This window comes from Macaca nemestrina, chromosome 2 (genome assembly GCF_043159975.1).
Source record: "Macaca nemestrina isolate mMacNem1 chromosome 2, mMacNem.hap1, whole genome shotgun sequence".
NCBI lineage: Eukaryota > Metazoa > Chordata > Mammalia > Primates > Cercopithecidae > Macaca > Macaca nemestrina.
The window spans coordinates 152,953,560-152,973,643 of NC_092126.1; the positions used below are offsets into that span (position 1 = coordinate 152,953,560).

Here is a 20,084-nt window from a genome sequence, read left to right on the forward strand (position 1 = left end):
AGCCCCACAGCAGCTCGCCAGGCAGTAGAAACTACATTTCCCAGAAAGCTTTGCAGTGCGCAGGCGCATCAATGAGGTACTGTAATGTCCCTGACCCGTTTCCAGGTCTCGCCGCGCGCATGCGCAGAAACACTGGGCACACGGGGCGGTAACTGCAGTAAGTCCCGCCTGGTCTTGGAGTCCACGCGGATTTTCGAAGCTGGGGCTGGCAAGAGGCCGCTGGACTCCGCGCTCCAGTCGTCAGCCCACTTCCTAGCTGAACAGCGCGAGGCGGCGGCAGCGAGCCGGGTCCCACCATGGCCGCGAATGTGAGTGTCCCCTGGCCAGCCGGGCCACACCCAGGCTTCTCCGTCGCCCTGGGGCTCTTCCCCGGGGCCCTCTGGGTCCGTTTCGCCGTCTGGAGCTCCTCCCTGCGGCTGGGCCCGCATCTCCCTCTGCGCGCCGTGTCGGTGTCTTCGCCAGCTCATCCCTCTGTTAATCTCTCGACCCGTCCAGACTTCTTTTGTCCGTGTTCTTTGGTCCGCCTAGTCCTCGGCGTTCGTGCGGAGGCGGACTCGGAGGTGTTGCTCCCGCACTACGATCTGCTTGTACGCCTCTCCGCGGCTCCTCCTTGCATTCCCAGTTCCCTCCTGTATCTTGGGGCCCTGAAGCCGTCCCAAGGTTGCGCATTATGAGAGCTGGACGGGAGCTCAGAGAGGGGGCCATTCCCTTGGGAGGGAGGAAGGCGACCCAGCCCAAGTGGAGCTGTCCAGCAATGGACGGATAGGGCTGTCCAGGCGGGCAGAGAGCTCCCCGCTCCAGGGAGGCTGTGTAAACCGAGGCTGTGATGCTGCAAAAAGCTTAGGCTGGGCTGGGAGCGAAGGAGTTAGGGGGAGAGGGAGCATTTCTCTACTGTCGGGGCCCCTCCTCCTCCTAGCAAGGATTTGGTTGGAGAAGGCCTGGCTGAGGGCTGTTCCTTCAAGGCCTCTTCTCCCTGCAACTAGCCTTTCTCGGGAAACTATTTAAGCCCAACATTCATTCAGCACACCAAGCAGCGCCTCCTACCAGGGCGCTGGATGTGGGAGAAGCTGGTGACTCACTTCTCCCCTCCTCTGTGAAAGTGCTTCTAGGGCCTGCTTAGGAGCCCAGCCAGCCCCAGACACACCCTCCCTCCTGCTTTGGTAGAGTGTCCTAGCAGCTCTCCCCTTGCCTGTCACACCCTATTTCCAGACGCCGCCTCTGTCCCCAAGCGTCCTCTCTGCCTCCCACACCCCTTGAGAGGCCAGGGTGTGCATCACCCACAGCCCTAGTACACTCTGTCTCGGGTTAGTATCATCTACACTCCCAGGACACTTTGGGCCCACAGGAGGGTTAGAAGCCTTGAATGGTGTACCTAGAAAGGCCTCAGAGGTATTCCGAGAGACTCAGGCTCGGCCAGGAGAGAGGGCAGACAGGAGACCAGCCTGTTTGTAGTATGTGGACTCTGTCTGCTCCCATCACCACCACCACCATATTTTACAGATGGTGAACTTCCCCAGCAGGGGAAGGCACCTGCCCAAACTCTTGTGGCCAGCTTGGCATGCTGCAAAGGGCAGGCTTTGGAGTTAGGGAGACCTGGGGGCAATCCAGATTCTTCCACCCAGTAGATGTGTGGCTTTCATCTCTCCAGGTTTATGTAGCCTCATGGATCAGTTACTGTGACATTTAAGGGAGACTGCTTAGCACAGTGCCTGGTGTGTCATAGGTACCTAATACTTGAAAACTAGCCTGTCATTGCAGAGGGGAGCACAGATGGTCCCAGTGAATAGAGATCATCTTGGGTACATTGAGACCTGGCCCCTCACCAAGGAACATACATGCATTTGAGTATCCTCTGCTGCCAAGCATTTGTTGATTCATCCAGTAGCTGGGTATACATTTACAGCAGCCACTAGGCTGGGTGAGGAAGAAGATAGTGGGATGGAGTAGGGAGGCAACAGAATTCTCAATCAGTATAGCAGCAGCAGTACCGATGGTGAAGGTACTATTCCCCTCTCTACTTTATAAGTGAGTAAACAGAATCAGAGAGGTAGAGCAATTTACCCAGGCTTCACAGCAAGTGATTGGTGAACCTGGGCATCGAACCCAGTTCTGTTCATTTCCAGGGCTTATGTGTCAGCCTCTGTTCCCACCACTCATTGCTCATTTCTTCTGAGTCCTGAGTGCTGGGACTGGGAGGGGATGTGTCACTGGAGATGTCTGTGTGTGTGCGTGTTTACATTTGTGTGTATACATGTAATATATATGTATATATAAATATGTGTGTATATATAGATCCTTTATGATCCTCCATGTTTACTGGGAATTTTGGTTCAGAATGTGGGCTGGGTATGTCATGTCACTGCCTACCTCATCCCTCCCCTAGCCTGAGGGGCACCCTCCTGTACCTCTCTTCCTTCCCTCCAAGGCTGTCTTTGAGCCCCTTATCTTGATGCTGGCTGAGGGGACGCCCAAGAGGAAGCCACGCCTCCTTTTCCTGTTGCTGCCTGCAGCCGGCACCCAACATTCAACTCACATTGTAGCCCAAGAGATGGGGAGCACAGACTGGAATGAGTAATAGGAGAGTAGTCTCCAGTCTGCCCAGATGTGAATCCTAACTCTTCCTCTTAGAAACTGTGTGATCTGGGAAGATGACTTAACCCCAAGCCCGATTTTCTTATCAGTGAAATGGGGTGGTTATGGCATCCAGCTCTTTGGGCTTGCGTGTGGGCTGGCCTGTGATAGACCGGCGTGTTTGCCATTGTCATCATTATGATGGTCACCTGCCTGCCTGTGGTGATTCCCTCCCCTAATGTTTCCAAATGGTATAGAAAGTCAAGATGACTTCTGGATTCATGGACATCTGGTCACTGGAGGCCTTGGCTGGTGATATTCAAAGACAATCAGAACGTGACATCAGCTTTGTCCAAGCAGAGACTCTGACTCAAATCACTCCTCTCGCCCCTAGTGCCAGGATGGGGCACTGTCTTAGCTGGGCCCCACTTTATATCTTTGTGACTTTTGTCAGCTCACTCCCAGCCTGGTGCCCGCCCACTATCAGTTGTAGAGAAATCTGGTAACATTCCCACTAGCTAACATGTGTAGAGTGCTTACCAAGGCCTCGGCCCTGAGCCCCCCAATAACTATGTTCTTTGCTTCTCACCACAACCCTATGCACAGAGGAAATGGAAAGCACAAAGTGGTGAAATTGCTTTTGCCCAAGACCCTGTAGCTGGTGTGTGGCACAGCATAGATTCAAACCCAGTTCTTCTGGCTCCAGAATCCTGCCCTAGACGATGACGCTTTTGATCAGCAGTGGATGCACCCCAAATCATGCCTGTGTTATTGACCAAAGCCTGATCCACTCACCCTTGAGTTTGAGGCCCACTGTGAACCTGCCCAGAAATGCCTAGCTCCAAGCCCTTTCTTCCTCCATCCCTCCCACAACCCAGCCAAAGCAGATAGGCAGCTGCTCCCCCAGGACCACTTCCTACTTCCTCATCACTGCTGACATGGTTCTCCCTTTAGGGATGCTCTTCCCCTAAGGTCTGTCTCTAAGATTCCACTCAAATGCCCCCTTCTCCAGGGAGCCTGCCTTGATACCCCAGCTGGAAGGGGTCACTCCTTGAGCACTGAGTCCACCCCTCTCACAGGACACTCTGTATGACCTTCTAGTATTGTTTATGGTTGTGACCTCACTGCCCTAAGACTGTCTACTTCTGACCCCACAAGGGCTAGCACTGCCCTCAGAAAGCTCAGCCACTGTTTGCTGAATTTAATTAAAAATACCTCTCTAATAACCTCTTTGTAAAATAGGCTGGCAGTTTCATAAACACACATCTTCTCTGTGAGCCAGCAGTTGTACTCCTAGGTATATTCCTACAGGAGATGAAAGCACACGTCTGCATAAAGGTTCATGTCTGAATGTTCACAGCAGCGTTATTCATAATAGCCAAAACCTGGAAGCTGCCAAGATACCCATCCACTGACGAATGATTCGGCACATTGTGGTATAGTCATAAATGGAATACTACTCAGCCCTGAAAAGGAACAAACTCCTGATAAACACCACAACGTGGACGAATTGCAAAAGCAGTGCTCTGAGTCCAAGAAGCTGGGCAGAAAGGAGTTGGTGCCCTGATTCCATTTTTCTCAAGTTCTAGAAGAAACAAAACTAATCTACAGTGGGAGAAATTCAAATTCAGATTCTCCCCATCCCTACCAGTTACCTCTGGTTGGTGGAGAGGGGGAGAGTTGGCAGGAAAGGGGCACAAAGAAACTTTTTGGGGAGATGGAAATATTTTGTACCTAGCCAAACTGCACATTGAGTATCTGTGTGTTTTTTACCACATACAGTTAAAACTAAAAACAAAACAAAACAAAAAAAACTGAGTATAAATAAATAGCAAATTTCATTTATTTTTAAAAAACTAATTTTCCTTCTGTGACTATGTTTCTTTTTCTTCAGTATTCCAGTACCAGTACCCGGAGAGAACATGTCAAAGTTACAACTGGCTCCCAGCCAGGCTTCCTGGAGCGGCTGAGCGAGACCTCGGGTGGGATGGTCGTGGGGCTCATGACCTTCCTGCTCTCCTTCTACCTAATTTTCACCAATGAGGTAAAATGTCTGGGGTCTTCCTGTGCAGAGTGAGAGTCCCTACCATGTCAGAGAGCAAAGGCTATGAACCCAGAGGCTGGTAATAAAGGGCCTAGATTTTACAAAAGAGAAAGAAGGATACTGAGTTAATCACAGTTCTTTGCATTGTGATGCATCCCACAGCTGATGTGAGCAGGAAAAGGAGTAGATCAGTTCACACACCTGAAAATCCAGGGCTTAGCACCTGCCTCAGGCGTAGTTGGATCCAGGTGTTCATGCTGGGTCACCAGGAGTCTCCATTTCTTCATCTTTAGCCTGTTTTTCTCTATTATGGTGTATTTCTTGGGCAGGCACTTCCTCTGTGATGGTAAATGTGGCCCCAGCAACTGGCTTACATCCAACCACTTAGCCCAGGGAAGAGAAAAACCATTTGTTTATCTTCCTTCCTTTCCTTCCCTTCCTTCCCTTCCATCCCTTCTTTCCCTTCCCTCCCTTCCTCCCTTCTTTCCTTCCTTCCTCTCTCTCTTCTTTCTTTCTTTTTCTTTTTTTTTTCTCTCTCTCTCTCTCTCTCTCCTCTCTCTCTGTCTCTCTCTCCTCTCTCTTTCTTTTTTTCCTTTTTTTAAAATAAGACCTCATGATGCAACAGCATATTTCTAAATCAATTTAGCAACAGTTACAGGGCAATCTCTCAGTGTCCTGGCTTGGCTGTCAGTCCTCTGAATCAGTCTCCGTGGCCAGGGGTCACTCACATGTTCTGATTGGCAAGGTCTGGGTCACATGATTTGAACAGGGGTTCAGATCTACCTAGGTAAACCACATGGACTGAGTAGGGGAGAGGAGAGCCAGGCATGGTGGCTCAGGCCTATAACCCCAGCACTTCGGGAGGCCAAGGAGGGAGGATCGCTTGAGGCCAGAAGTTCAAAAGCAACCTGGGCAACATAGCAAGACCCCATCTCTACAAAAAATTTAAACATAAAAATAAAATTAAGAAAAAGAAGGCAGAGAAAAATGGGGAGAAAGAGACAGGCAAGCAGAAACACCAGCTGTTCTCACCACTGGGGCAGTGCTAAGACTGGTGGGGGCTAGTGGGAACCAGTGGGGCAGTGGGAAGAAGTCTGCCTGGGAAAGCAGGAATCTGGGTTCCAGTTCTTACTCTCCACTTGCTAGACCTCAGTTTTCCAACTGTACAGTGGGGAGATGGGTCTCAGTGCTCCCTGAGGCCCCATCCTACCCTGATACTTTGCAACAAGCACAGTCATGTTGAGCCACCCCTGAGTTGTTGAAATCCCCACTCCCCTTTGCTCCCAGGGCCGTGCGTTGAAGACGGCAACCTCGTTGGCCGAGGGGCTCTCGCTTGTCGTGTCCCCTGACAGCATCCACAGTGTGGCGCCAGAGAATGAAGGAAGGCTGGTGCATATCATTGGCGCCCTGCGGACATCCAAGGTAGGCTTGGCAGGGGATGCTGACCTGCCAGTGGCTCGGGGCTCATCCTGGATGTTGTCTGGCTGAGGATTTGAAAGCATGGGCCTTGGAGATGGTCACACATGAGTGTGATTCCCAACTCCACCGCTCAGCAGCTGTGTGGACTTGTCTATCCTGAGTCTCAGTGTCTTCATGTATAAAATGGGGATGGTAATAGTAACAAGCTTGTGGCCAGCCTTGAGGATTTGGTGAGATGAGATAACTAACATCTTGATACAGAGGGTGGCACTCAAGGAGGTGCTCTCATGATTGTGATGACCGTGTGTGACCAGTGCAAAGCCACAAAACAACCCTGGGCACCAGAGCTTTCGTGTTATTTGAACACCCTGTACGCTGTTGGCACCATGCCATTGGGCCATGCAGCCCAGGCCTGTACTGTGAGGGTCACGGGCGCTATGTGTGAAGAACTTGGGATAGGCAGTGTCCTTGATCCTCCCCTGCAAAGCAGCCTAGGGCTCTCCACCCTTGTCCCCTTCTCTATTTCTTCCTCTTCCAGTCCAGCTTCCCCTCAGCCAGGCTTTCTGGGCTGACATGAATCTTATCTTTTATTTTTTTGGTTTCTTTGATTCTGTTTGAAGCTTTTGTCTGATCCAAACTATGGGGTTCATCTTCCGGCTGTGAAACTACGGAGGCACGTGGAGATGTACCAGTGGGTAGAAACTGAGGAGTCCAGGTGAGGCGCCAGGGGCTGAAAACTCTGTTGGGGTAAAGGAGGAGTGAGGTGTAGGTGTCAGGATAACATGCAGATACCTTTCATTTTGATGCCTTTGAAATTCAAGGATAACATCTTCCTATCAGAAAAGTGTGAAATTATCCCCAAATTAATAGCCAGTGATTTGGAAGTGGCAACAACCCAGTGAAGAGTGGCTCCAAGAGGAAAAGGGGATCGAGTCACTCCCACATCTGGGAAGTTCCAGAGATGCACAAGCTTGAAGCATGACTTGGAGCAGGCGTGAAACACTGTCATGGGATCAGCATGTCACCCCCGAGACCCCACTGCATCTCTCTGTGTTCCGCCTTCCCATCAGCTGTGTTGGTCCCATCTTCTCTCCACTTACAACTTATCATTTCTGACAGAAGTCCCGGGGCAGGTTCTCATTGACCAGGGCTGGGGTCACCTGGAGCCCCACCTGAATCACATGGACTGTGACCGATGGGTGGGGAGGTGGCGGGAGGAGCAGGAGAAGGGCAGCTTCAGGAGCCCCCGCAGGGCTGTCCCGGAGCAGAGGGTGCAACCAGATCTCTGAGCCCAAAGGGCAGAGCTGGGCCCCTTGGTGGTGTAAGGCCAGTGGGGGTAGATTTCAGCTCAGGATGGGAGCGCGCTTTCCTCCAGGCAGCGCCTTCGAGGGCGGGAGCTGGCTGGCTGTCAGGAGGGAGTGCCCTATCTTGGGGCTGATGTAGAGAAGGCATCTGCCCCCATCTGGGGAGTCTGCATCTGGTAGCCCTGAGGTTGCTTCTGGCTCAGATGCTTAGAGGTTAGACCGTCCAGGGCGACGAGGCTAACCCCCATGGCTGCCTTGCTTTCCCTGCAGGGAGTACACTGAGGATGGGCAGGTGAAGAAGGAGACGAGGTACTCCTACAGTGAGTACTGGGCCCCTCACGTGGTCTCTACCCATGGTGGGGGCCCGCAGCAGTGGCTGGACAGCAGGGCTGTGGGTTGGGCCATGAGAAGGATTCAGCACCAGGCATCAGAATCCCTGGGTGCCAGTCTTCAGAGTCCTGCTCTCCCACCCATCCAGCGAGGCTCCCTGACCCACCCCTTTGGCTGGGAGATGGGAGGAGCTGGGCTGGTGGGTATCAGTCACGTGCCACTCCTACCCAGGCTCTGAGTTGATTCCTCTCCCCGAGCAGACACCGAATGGAGGTCAGAAATCATCAACAGCAAAAACTTCGACCGAGAGATTGGCCACAAAAACCCCAGGTGAGAGCCAGGCCCCAGGCCTGAGTGCAGCCTTGTCTATACTGACAGGTCTCCAGCCTCAGTTTCTTTATCTGAATAACAGGATTGAGTTAATCCTGCTCCATGGGTTGAAAATGTGGGACATGGTTTTGAGACCAAGCCCTGTGCTGGGCACCAGGAACACAGAGACCCGTCTCCCCTGACCCCCAACGAGCTCCCCACAAACAGGTCACAAATGTATGGCCTGCACTAAGCATCTAAGGGGATTTGCACACACGGAGCCAGGCAAGCATTTTGTTAATGGTTTGCCATGGGTAGGAGGACAATTAGGACAGGCTTTCCAGAGGCAGCAGCATTTGTTGAGGCTTCTCAGGATTTCAGCAGAGGGAGGTTAGCTCCGTGGCATGCCAGTGGTGAGGTGGGCATAACACTTGTGTGTGGCTAGAGAGCAGGCCTTGTTCAGCAATGGTCTGGGCTGTGCCAGTAAGATGGTCAGGGGATGGAATGCTCTGGGAGGGGCTAGTGAGGGGTGTAAAGTCCATGCAAGATATATCTGACAGCGGTGGGTGGGGCACGACAGGCTGGCAGGGGTCTAGGCAAGAGGGTAGGAAGCTCCAGGGAACAGGAGACAGAGTGAGGGCACTCAGCCCGGGGGAGGGGGCACAAGGGCCCTGGGGGTGGACAAGAAAAGATGTCTGCTGTGCTGGGCTAATCTGGACTTGCAGGAACCCCCAGGTGGGGACCCTGCCCAGCACAAACAACCCAAAGGGACCCAGGCAGCTCCAACACTGGTGCCCATCTCTTGACAGCTTCCTCTCTCCCACAGTGCCATGGCAGTGGAGTCATTCACGGCAACAGCCCCCTTTGTCCAAATTGGCAGATTTTTCCTCTCGCCAGGTAAGTCTCAGACCTCTCCAGAGGAGCTTCTGCCAGAAGCACAAGGCCCCTCCCACAGCCGGAGCTCCCAGCACTCAGCCTTCAGATGGCTAAAGGCACAGGATCAGTCTATACCTTTCCCACCACCATGCTTTGGGCGGCCAGGGGAAGGCGAATCCCCAGGGAGCAAGGGCTGATGTAGAAACCCCCTCCCCACTCCATCCTACCAGGTTCCTCTGAAACCTGGGTTGTTCCAGAGAATGACTCAGGCATGCATCCTCACCCTGCTGCGTGCCGGTGTCTGCCTTCCTTCCTCAAGCAGACTCCTTCCTCAAGCAGACTCCGGCTAGTAGTAGACATGGGGCGACTCAGTGCTCTCGGTCTAGGCCTCCGCCTCTGAGTCCCACCTGTGCCAGGAAGTCACTAGCTCATCACAGGCACCCCCCATTGACTCCAAAGAGAAGCTTGCAAGGGATAAGGTGGGCCGGAGAGTGTGTGGCTAGAGAGCAGGCCTTGTTCAGCAATGGTCTGGGCTGTGCCAGTAAGATGGTCAGGGGATGGAATGTTCTGGGAGGGGCTAGTGAGGGGTGTAAAGTCCATGCAAGAGATATCTGACAGCGGTGGGTGGGGCACGACAGGCTGGCAGGGGTCTAGGCAAGAGGGTAGGAAGCTCCAGGGAACTTCCATGGGCCGGCACCATGGGCCGGAGTAACCCTGGGGTCTGTTCCTGGGCCTGACCCGTGAAGGTGGGAGAAGATACCAAGGGTCCAGATAGCCCTGGGGAGGCTGGGGGATCCTGAGCCTGGCCTGGGTCTGCTTTGTTGCTGGATGGTGCCTGCTGTGCCAGCTGGGCCTGCCCTCAAGTAGCTCTCAACCCAGGAGGCAAGTCAGGCTTGGACGTGGATGGCCGTAACCTTGATGGAAGGGAAAAGGGCTAAGGCCACTCCCAGTGCTGTGGTCACTCTGACTTGGTGGGAGAGGGCACAGGGAAAGCTTCCTGGAGGAGATGGTCTAACCCAGGGGAAGCCGTGGACGAGACAGATCAGAAAGAGGCACCGGAGGCGGGAGCGCCACGTGTGCAGGCTTCAAGGGCGCGGGGGAAGGGGGTCAGGCCAGGGACTTTGCAGATTGAGGTTTTCACCTAGTCCACTGGGTTTCTAACCACTCTGGTCCCCTCAGGCCTCATCGACAAAGTTGACAACTTCAAGCCCCTGAGCCTGTCTAAGCTGGAGGACCCTCACGTGGACATCATTCGCCGTGGAGACTTTTTCTACCACAGCGAAAATCCCAAGTATCCGGAGGTATGCGGAGAGGCTTGGGCTCTCCAAATAGGAGGGTCGGGGCCCTAGGATCAGGTTCCTGCACCAGGCAGATTCAGTTCAGTTGCATGCACAGCTGCACTTGGCCAAGTGCAGCTGGAGTGGGAGAGGCCTTCTGGGCGACAGCACAGCCTGGGCACGGGTGTGGAGGTGGGAGAAGAGCCTGAGGGGCGTGGCCGAGGCATCCTGGACCTGGGCCCAGGTCAGCTACTCCCTGCCTCACTCTCCCTGCTTCTCTTCCACCCCCAGGTGGGAGACTTGCGCGTCTCCTTTTCCTATGCTGGACTGAGCGGCGATGACCCTGACCTGGGCCCGGCTCACATGGTAACCTGGCTTCCCAGGGGCAGACACTAAGTCAGAGCCTCACGACTGCCCCGGACAAAGACAGCTTGGTCAATGTCAGGAGCACCTGGACTCCCTTTCCCCTGGGGAAAGCACACGCTTGCACGCACTCTCAGCCAGGCATGCTTCTGAGCAGTTTCAGAGCTCCATGTCCCCACAGCCATCCATGGACCCCACGTTAAGAAGGGCAGCTCCAAAGGGGTCTCACAGTCGCGCCTTATGACAGGTGTTCCAGTCACATGCAGACCCTCTCCTCAAGCCCGTTTTGATCTGTCAGTAATTGGTCTTGCGTTCCTGGCCTGTGTGCAGTCCCGCCCCAGCCCCTGCTCTGCCCGCTGCCCAAGGTACTGCCTGGAGCTTTGAATGCAGCAGCTCAGCCAGAGCTGCGGGGCTGATACACCCCAGGTGGACATATAGAGAGAGAAGCCCCAGGGTCTCTGTGCTCTCACTTCCCCAGCTGGCACCCGGTCCCGGGAGGGTGGGCCATGGCTCTTGGGGGTGTGTCTCCTGCTGGTCACCCCTCAGCTCTAACGCCAAATCCTGTGTGCAGGTCACTGTGATTGCCCGACAGCGGGGTGACCAGCTAGTCCCATTCTCCACCAAGTCTGGGGATACCTTACTGCTCCTGCACCATGGGGACTTCTCAGCAGAGGTGAGTACTGTGCCCCACTCGTACATGGGGGAACAAGCATGTCCTTCCTTCCTTCCAGTGGTTATTTAATAAGATCACACTACCAGGGGTCATAGCCAGTGAATGAGGCAAGAAGAAGAAATAGCGGAATGTTGACTATCCCTCATCAAAGTGTTTGACCAGGAGTGTTTCAGATTCCAGATTTTTTGGGATTTGCAGATATTTGTATAACATAATGAGATCTTTTGGGGATGAGAACCAAGTCTAAACACAGAATCTATTTATGTTTCATGTGTACTTTGTACACATCGCCTGAAGGTGATTTTATACAATGCAACCCGTCACATATGGTCAAGTGTGGGATTTCCACTTGTGGCGTCATTTTGGTATTCAGAAAGTTTTGGATTTTGGAGCATTTCAGCGTTTGGGTTTTTGGATTGGGGATGCTGAGTCTGTCATGAACCCTCAGTGTGTAGGACTGTGCTAGGCACTAAACTCACTCTGCCTCACAGACTGTCCAGTAGAGGAGTGAGAGTGACAGAAGCTCGTAAGTACTGATGCATTGTGCCGAGTGTTGGAAAGAGAACAGGTGCTCTGATACCAGTGGACATCAGAATAGGACATCCATTTCTACAGTGATCAAGCAGGGCCTCTGACAAGTGAGTTTTGCTGACGAGAAGGGGTTAACCCTGGAAGAATCAGTGGTCAGTCAGTAGTTCCAGCAAGAACAGCCCAGTCCAGGCACGAAAGGGTTCACCTTTTCAGGGGGCACCTGGAGTGCTGTGGCCACAGCCCAGAGCAGGGAGAGGGAGTGGGTGGGGGGGCTCCACCATGGTCTGTGTCCTTCCAGAACATCAGGAGGGCAGGGAAGGGTTTTGGGCCTCAGCTACCTCAGTATCCCTCTCCCACTGTATTTACACTGGGAGGGCTATACCTCCCCCGGGTCCCAAGAAGAAGGGGTGCCAAGATGTGCTGATTAGTTCAGTTCTATGTCTTAAAAGTTAGCCTGTCTTCTCTAGGCAGGCAATCCTTCTTTGCAGCAGAAAAATCAAGTCTTTAGTTTTTCTGTTGTTGATGAACACAGATACCCCTGGTGGGGCACTCTATACCTGCCTTAACCAGGACTGTCGGAGTTTTCATTCCAGAAGGGCGAGAAAGGGGCAAGGCAGCAGCCAGGCATCAGGGGTTAGCTGTGACTTTTTGTTCCTGTTATTAGATCGTCAGTAGCCATCTGTCCCCTTAACCTCCAGCCCGCGGTGGTGCTTGGGCCTCACCCACTCCTGGTACCTGGCCAGGGCTAGGTTGTGGTCAGGCTGTTGCCCAGGAGCCCAGTTACCAGCCTCAGGGTAGGGCTGCCACCTCCCAGCCTAAAAGGCCATGAGTCACCCTTCACCAGCAGCTGAGGGTCCCCAGTGAGTTTCTAAAATTAGGAGGCCCAGTCCAGGCCTTGCTCTCTCTCCCAGGGCTGAGGCCCAGCTCACAGAGCCACCCCTCCAGAGAGGAGTGGATAGGGCCCATGGCTTAGGTAATGCCCCAGAAAGGAAGGCCTTGCAGTGCAGATGCTCAGGTGGCCTCCTCACTCCCGGGGCCTCCTGCTGCTTAGCATCCCAAAGCCCTGTCTTCCCCCAGCCCGGACCCCACCCCCACACAAGGTCTGGGGTCTCTGTCAAGTGGAAGAAAAGGCCCAGAGCCAGGCAGACAGCTCAGGGCAAAAATCATGATGCCCCGATTCCAGTCCCAGGGGCAGGAGAGTACAGCTGCCCCAGCAGGCACACTGCAGATGGCCCTGGCGCTGCCTCCCACCTGCTACAGGACCTTGAGCTGGTGCTGATCTCTCAGCCTGTTTCCTCATTCGTGAAGGGGAAAATGTTTAAGTACTATTAGTAATAGTCACATCATCCCTAACTGGTTTGGTTGTTGAGGATTATTCATTCATTCAGAAAGTTTTCATTGAACACCAGGTACTTCACAGACATGCTCCCTGCTCTTGGAAATGTAGCGTTTAGTTAACTGCTTGAGGTGAGACCTTGGGCACATGACTTATGTGCCCTCTCAGAGCCTCCGTTTTCTCGTCTATAAATTGGAGGTAAGTATTCCTATCTCACTGAGTGAATCTGAGAATTAAATAATACTTGTAAAACACTTAGGACAGTATCAGATAAGGATCAGTGTGACCTGTTTTTGTTATGGACTCTGAGAGAGGGCCCGATTCAGATTAGAGGGTCAAGGAAAGCCCTCTGAAGAAATGGGGTTCGAGCAAAGCTGGAAGACTATGTAGGAAGCTGGCCAGGCATGACTGCAGGCAATCGCTGTAGGCAGAGCAAACCCATGCACAGATACACAGAGGGGAGAGGACGCTCGACCTGAACTGGGAACAGCAGCCAGCGGGGTCAGGGCACCAGCAGCAGGGTTGGTGTTGGGGGGATGTGGCAGGGCTCTGGCAGGTGGCTGTGTGGAGAACACGGAGTGGGGTGATAGAAGCAGGGCCAGTAAGGCTCCTGCAGGCAGATGGTGGCGAGAGACTCGGGAATATGTGACCAGGACTGGATGAGGTGATGGGGGAGGAGCGGGCCATGTCTTTTCCTCTAGATGTGAGTGGGTGGGTGGGTGTGCCATGTGCTGAGATGGAGAAGGCACCAGTGTCAGTGCTGGACAGGCCGAGATGTCAAGTGGAAATGTCGAGGAGGTGGTGGGAGCCACAGGTTTGTGAGGCCCAGGAGAGGGCCAGAGCTCCAGCTTTAAATTGGAGGGTCACAGCGTATGGAGGCCAAGGAAGCAGATGGGATGTTCGGGGGGAAAGTATGGACTGAAGCAGCTAAAGAACTGCAGCGTCTTAACAGACAGGAAGAGGGGCAGCGACAGCGATGGAGCCTGAGAAGGCGGGTGCGGTGTCCCAGGCCATCTGCAGAGGGTCCACGATTAAACAGATCACACACATAGCACGGAGCATGCTGCCCAGCAGGCACACTCAGACCTGCTCGGGGTGGTGGGGAGGGTCCTGCTCATTCCAGGTGAGACTGTGGGCTGAGGGCTCCAGGTGCTGGCAGCCTCTGAGCTGAGGAGGGCCAGTACCTTCCAGAGATCTCATGCCTTGCCCTGTGCTCTGCCAGACGGGCAGAATGACTTAGCCCTATAGGAGGCTTGCCCCACCTCCCTCTGGCCTGTTCGGAAATGGCCAACAGCTCCCGAGTTGGTCCAGCCCCCTCAGCACCTGCCCTGCCGACTGGGTACACCGCTGGCCCTCAGCATCCTGACCTGCCCCACCTTGTCCTGCAGGAGGTGTTTCATAGAGAACTAAGGAGCAACTCCATGAAGACCTGGGGCCTGCGGGCAGCTGGCTGGATGGCCATGTTCATGGGCCTCAACCTTATGACACGCATCCTCTACACCCTGGGTAGGTGTCAGGGTGGGTCACTGCCCTCCCTCCTGCACCCCCACTGGCCTCTGCCTGTCCCATCATCTCAGCCTTTCCGGCCTGATGGGATGGCCCCTGCACAGAGACCAAGCATTTGGCTCATCTCTGTATCTCCGCTCCATAGCCTTGGGATGAGGGAGCAGAGGAAGGCAGGCTGAGGGCAGGAGCTGCCAGGGGCGAGGCTGGGTGGGGCTGACTCTGGGGCACTGGTCTCACTCCACAGCCTGAAGGTTCGTCCATCCCCTGGCTCGCTCATTTGCTCATTCCTTTGATCCACAATTGATACCACATGGGAGCCTGTCAGACCTGCATTTGAAATCTGTCACGTCCAAGCTCTGGGTGCTTGGCCATTCCCTTCCCACCTCAGCTTCAGTCACCTCACCCCTCACATGCAGAGTTTTATGAATGTGGCAAATAGGAAACACCCAAAACTATCATGCTTCCTTCCTCACTCTAAAACCTGGGCTAGATTTGGGCAGCCAGCAAGTCCGGAGCATGAAGGAGAGTTCTGGGCCGCTCCTTGGCCTGAGGTTGGCACCAGTGAGCTCAGTAGGAGTCCTGTGGCCCAGTGTGGTTCGGGATCTGAGTGCCCAGGGTGACTAAGTACGTTCTGGGCCCAGGAGGATGGGGTTCCTCAGAGGACTTTCCATCCAAGCCTTTCCCTGGTGTGTATCCCTTCCAGTCACATGTTTGGGTCACGCCTTTTCTGGGTGCCAACAGAAACCTCTTCCCCACTCAGGATGTACAAGTCAGAAGAGGTCTGGCTGCACATCTCGGGCTGTCTGAGCCGGGAGGACCACCTCCTTTGTTTACAGTTGGGAAAACAGGCTCGGGAAGGGAAGGACTCTTTCCTTGAGCCTTTCTTTGGACAGCTGAATTGTGCTCAGAAAGACTAGTGACATGGTGGGCACATTAGGGAGACATCAGCATTTAAGCGGAATCCTCTTTCTTGCCTATGTGACCTTGGGCAGACCAGTTCCCTTCTGGAGCCTTGGTTTCCTCGTGTCTGTCTCAGTGGGCCCTTCTTTGGATCTCTGACGTCTGTGATCCCAATTCACTCTATGTCTGGAATGAGCCAGACTCAGGACAGACTTAGAGCATGGAGGGACCCTCAGGGTGGGTGGGGTGAGTCGCTAGTGCAGCAGGGAAGCGCACACTCCCCCATGCGTTTGATAAATACTGACCGCCACGTGTAAGACTCCACAGCAAGAGAGACAGACAAGGATTAGAGCAGCGGCTCAGAGCGCAGGCTCTGGGCCCAGACAGTCTTGAGTTCAAATCCTGGTTCTGGCACTTTCTAACAGGAGGACTTGGGGTGAGTTTCTTAATTCCCTGAGCCTCAGTGACCCCGTGGGCAAAATGGAGTTAAGAAGAGTACCTACCTTACGGGGTGGGCATGAGCGCTTCATGAGATGGTGCGCGTGGTGTCTAACACATAGGCAACATTCAGAAACATGAACTTTGCTTATTATAAGGGCTGAGTAGCAGTGCTGTATGGGAACAGACCAGGATGAGGCCAGGTGGTGGCTTGCAGGGTGTGCTGCAGGTATGGTGGGCACCAGGGCTTGCTCTGCAAACCCAGTGATTCCAGACCACTGGTGGCCCGGGAACTGAGCAAAGATTCCCTGAGTGGACATCAGCTATGGAATGCCAACCTGGAGAGGTCATACAAGGCAAGAATAGGGTAATTACAAATTTAGCTGGATTCTGGGCTTTCTCCTATTGGACCAATAGTTTGTGAGATCCTTGAGGAGAGGCCAATGCTTAGGCTAATTTATTTCCTCTAGTACCTGCCGGTTCAGTGCTGGGCACATAAATAATCAGTAACATCCTGCTGCATGAATGAACCAACACCTCTAGGAATGGCTGAGAGGCCCAAATAGGCACAGGAGGCTCCATCCACAGCCTCTTGTATGAGTGTGCAGGACCCAGGGTATTTCCAGCATTACAGGCAAATGTCTTTATGCTGGCCTCAGACTACTCTCCACATATAGTATTAAAGTTTACAAAGCACTGCCACATCCTCTCCCCGGAGCAGGGTAGAGTGGGTGGCTCAATGTGCCCAGCCACGCAGCTCATAGCAGAGACTCCTGTGCTCCCTTAGCTCTCAGAACGAGGCTCCTTGCCTTCCACCCCACTGACCCGCTCCCCTCCTCACGCACGTAGCAACAGGGGCCCATCCTCACCTAGGGACAGGAGCGATCTGCTGAGCTGGTGAGGTGTAGAGTGGGTGGCACCTCATCACCTTTCTCCTTTCCACAGTGGACTGGTTTCCTGTCTTTCGAGACTTGGTCAACATTGGCCTGAAAGCCTTTGCCTTCTGCATGGCCACCTCGCTGACCCTGTTGACCATGGCGGCTGGTTGGCTCTTCTACCGACCCCTATGGGCCCTCCTCATTGCCGGCCTGGCGCTGGTGCCCATCATTGTTGCTCGGACACGGGTGTCGGCCAAAAAGTTGGAGTGAAAAGACCCTGGCACCCGCCCGACACCTGCGTGAGCCCTAGGATCCAGGTCGTCCCTCACCTCTGACCCAGCTCCATGCCAGAGCAGGAGCTCCGGTTGGTTTTGGACTCTGCACCCTCTCTCCTCTTCAGGGGCCAGACTTGGCAGCATGTGCGCTGGGTTGGTGTTCACCAGCTCATGTCTTCCTCACACCTCTTCTTGCCAGTAAGCAGCTTTGGTGGGCAGCAGCAGCTCATGAATGGCCACCTGACAGCTTCTCCTGCTGTTTCCTTCCTCTCTCTTGGACTGAGTGCGTATGGCCAGCCACTCAGCTCACTGGCAGCTGACGACGCAGACACGCTCTAAGGAGGCCTGCTGATAAAGGGCTCAGCCTTGCCGTGTGCTGCTTCTCATCACTGCACACAAGTGCCAGGCTTTGCCGCCACCACCAAGCACTTCTGTGATCCTGAAGGGCAGCCGTTAGTCATTACTGCTGAGTCCTGGGTCACCAGCAGACACACTGGGCATGGACCCCACAAAGCAGGTACACCCAAAGCATAGTCTGTGGCTGGAACCTGGTTTGGTGTTTAAAAGAGAAGAAACACTGAAGATGTCGTGAGGAGAAAAGCTGGACATACGTTGGGCTTCACACTTATCTTATGGCTTGGTAGAATCTTTGTAGTGTGTGGGATGTCTGAAGGTCCTATTTGAGGTTTTCTTCATTACTTTGCTGCTTTGTATGTACTTTCCTACCCTAAGAGGAAGTTTTCTGAAATAAGATTTAAAAACAACAACAAAAAAAACACTTGAATGATTAATATTTCAGACTGTTCCAGGAAACACCCTTCAGTCTGTCAGTTGAATTCAGAGCACCGAAAGGTGTTAAATTGGGTATGTGGTTTGACTGATAAAAAATTACCTTTCAGTATTCTGTGTCACTGAGAAGCTTTACAACGGATGCTTTTGAAACAAGTATTAGCGAAAGGATTTGTTTTCACTCTGGGAGGAGAGGGTGGAGAAAGCAGCTGCTTTCATCCTCTGGCATCAGGAACTCCCCTGTGCACTTGAAGATGGTTTAAAAGATTAAAGAAAAGATTAAGAGAAAAGGTTGGAAGCTTTATACTAAATGGGCACCTTCATGGTGACCCCCAGTCAACCACAATCAAGAACTGAGGCCTGAGGCTTGCTGTACAGTGCCCATGCCTGCCTGGCTGCTTTCACCCGGGAGTACTTTCGACATGGGCACCTGGGCCTCCTATGGCTGCTTCTGAGTCGTCCTTTCATGTGTTGTGTCCATAGCTTTAGTCCTCCTAAATAAGATCCACCCACACCTAAGTCACAGAATTTCTGAGTTCCCCAACTACTCTCGCACCGTTAAAAGTATGTTGTAACCAAGATGCCTTAAATGATTCTTTGTATACCCTTTCTGTCATATTCAGAAACCGTTTTGTGCCTGCTGGAAGTAATTCCTTTAGCAACTAAGTATTTGGTAGCTGAATAAGGGGTCAGAACTTCTGAAACCAGTGATCTGTAATCATCTCTACTGGCCTGGGGTGCCTGTGCTATAAATGAGTTTCTTCACATGAAAAACACAGCCAGCCCAAGATGACTTATCTGGGTTTAGGATACAGTAGTATTCACTAACTGCTTATTACGTGAGCAATATTACGTGAACAATTTCATCCAATCTCCAAACTCTTAAAGGATGCTTTTGGAAAACACGCAGTATACCTAGATGATGACTAAATGCAAAATCCTTGGGCTTTGGTTTAATTATTTTCTAATAAGGATTTTAAATTACTGCCAACTTCAAAAGTGTTCTTAAAGAGAAAAATAATGTTAAGAAAAATTTGAAAGCTTTGGAAAACCAAATTTGTAATATCATTGTATTTTTGGTTAAAAATTTTGAAATAAATTTCTAAATATCTTCTGGTGTGGGACTTTGACAAACATCCTGTTTTTAGTTTCAGATTTTTTTTTTTTGTCATTCTTTCTGAAATTTCTATAAAGAATTCAGCCATAGGATTTATTGAGAACTGAATATTGTGGAAATTGGAGCTTTTAGTGGTTAATTTCTTTTTTAAGGGCAACTCAGTATCTCTAGCACTCAGATGCCTTCCATACTGAAGCCCACTTTGTTTTGGCTTGATTTAAAATGAATGACTCAGGCTTCATGCATCTTCAGCATGTGCTAGAAGAAGTGGAAGGGGCAGCAGTGTGCTCCACTGCCAAAGGCATCCTGAGTTGGCATGCAGACCTGAGTTCTGAGCCAAAGATTGCTACATACTGGCTGTGATGTTGGGCAAATCAAAGATCTGAGTCTGTTCCCTCAACAATACAATGGGAACAACACTCGTCCACCTCACAAGGTTGTTGTGAGGGCCAAATGAGACAAAGCCAATAGAATGCCTGACGCATGCGGCATTCATTTTTCTTTCATTTTGCTTCCTGTTCTGAAGGCAGGCTGCTAACTGCCCACTCTGATGCTAGCAGTTTGAGTGCTTTATTTTTTACAAGCAGGTGAGTGGTAACTTTCCCAAACCTACTCTTCTGTTTCTCAGAACCTATTTCATTTCCATAATGCCTCCTAGTAGCTGACACATGCCTGAAGTTATTTCTGCAGACATGGCAATGCCATCATCCAAAACCCCAGAAAGGGAAGCGTGGTGGTGCATGCCTGTGGTCCCAGCTACTCAGGAGGCTGAGGTGAGAGGATTGCTTGAGGCTTGGAGGGGGAGGCTGCAGTCAGCTGAGATCACACCAGTGCACTCCAGCCTGGGCAACACAGTGGAACCCTGTCTCAAAAAATAATATTAAAAAAAAACAAACAGAAAACAAGTTGCCTCTAGGAGGGCCGAGCTCTGGTGAGGAAGTCTGAGACTAGTTTCCATAGCAACCCCAGTCTGTTTCTCAACAAGAGGTTCCAGCCAGCCTCTTGCCACATATGAGTCATAACCCAAGTGTTTTGTTTGTTTCCCTTGGATAAAAGTGACTCAGATTTTTAATGGCTCCTTTTAAGATCTCTTCACTAAACACAGAAAAATTCCATATGTAATGAATTCCCAGCCTACATGAAAACAA

At 52.4% G+C, this 20,084-nt stretch overlaps 1 protein-coding gene across 1 annotated transcript; it reads left to right on the top strand.

Annotated features, from left to right (window-relative positions):
* The first annotated feature begins 126 nt into the window (after nt 1-126).
* LOC105477750 (transmembrane protein 43) lies at nt 127-18,930 on the top strand. The gene is made up of 12 exons (XM_011734450.2): nt 127-308; nt 4,466-4,615; nt 5,903-6,037; nt 6,655-6,749; nt 7,609-7,658; nt 7,929-7,998; nt 8,804-8,874; nt 10,033-10,154; nt 10,422-10,496; nt 11,065-11,166; nt 14,422-14,539; nt 16,823-18,930. Exons 1-12 carry the CDS (start codon nt 297-299, stop codon nt 17,023-17,025), a joined length of 1,203 nt encoding a protein of 400 aa, XP_011732752.1. The 5' UTR covers nt 127-296; the 3' UTR covers nt 17,026-18,930.
* Nucleotides 18,931-20,084: the final 1,154 nt, after the last annotated feature.

Bases quoted from the DNA above. Each gene is read 5' to 3' on its own strand.
- LOC105477750 (XM_011734450.2), top strand. The intron at 7,659-7,928 runs GTGAGTACTGGG...CTCCCCGAGCAG, and splicing joins GGAGACGAGGTACTCCTACA to ACACCGAATGGAGGTCAGAA. The intron at 14,540-16,822 runs GTAGGTGTCAGG...TCCTTTCCACAG, and splicing joins ACGCATCCTCTACACCCTGG to TGGACTGGTTTCCTGTCTTT.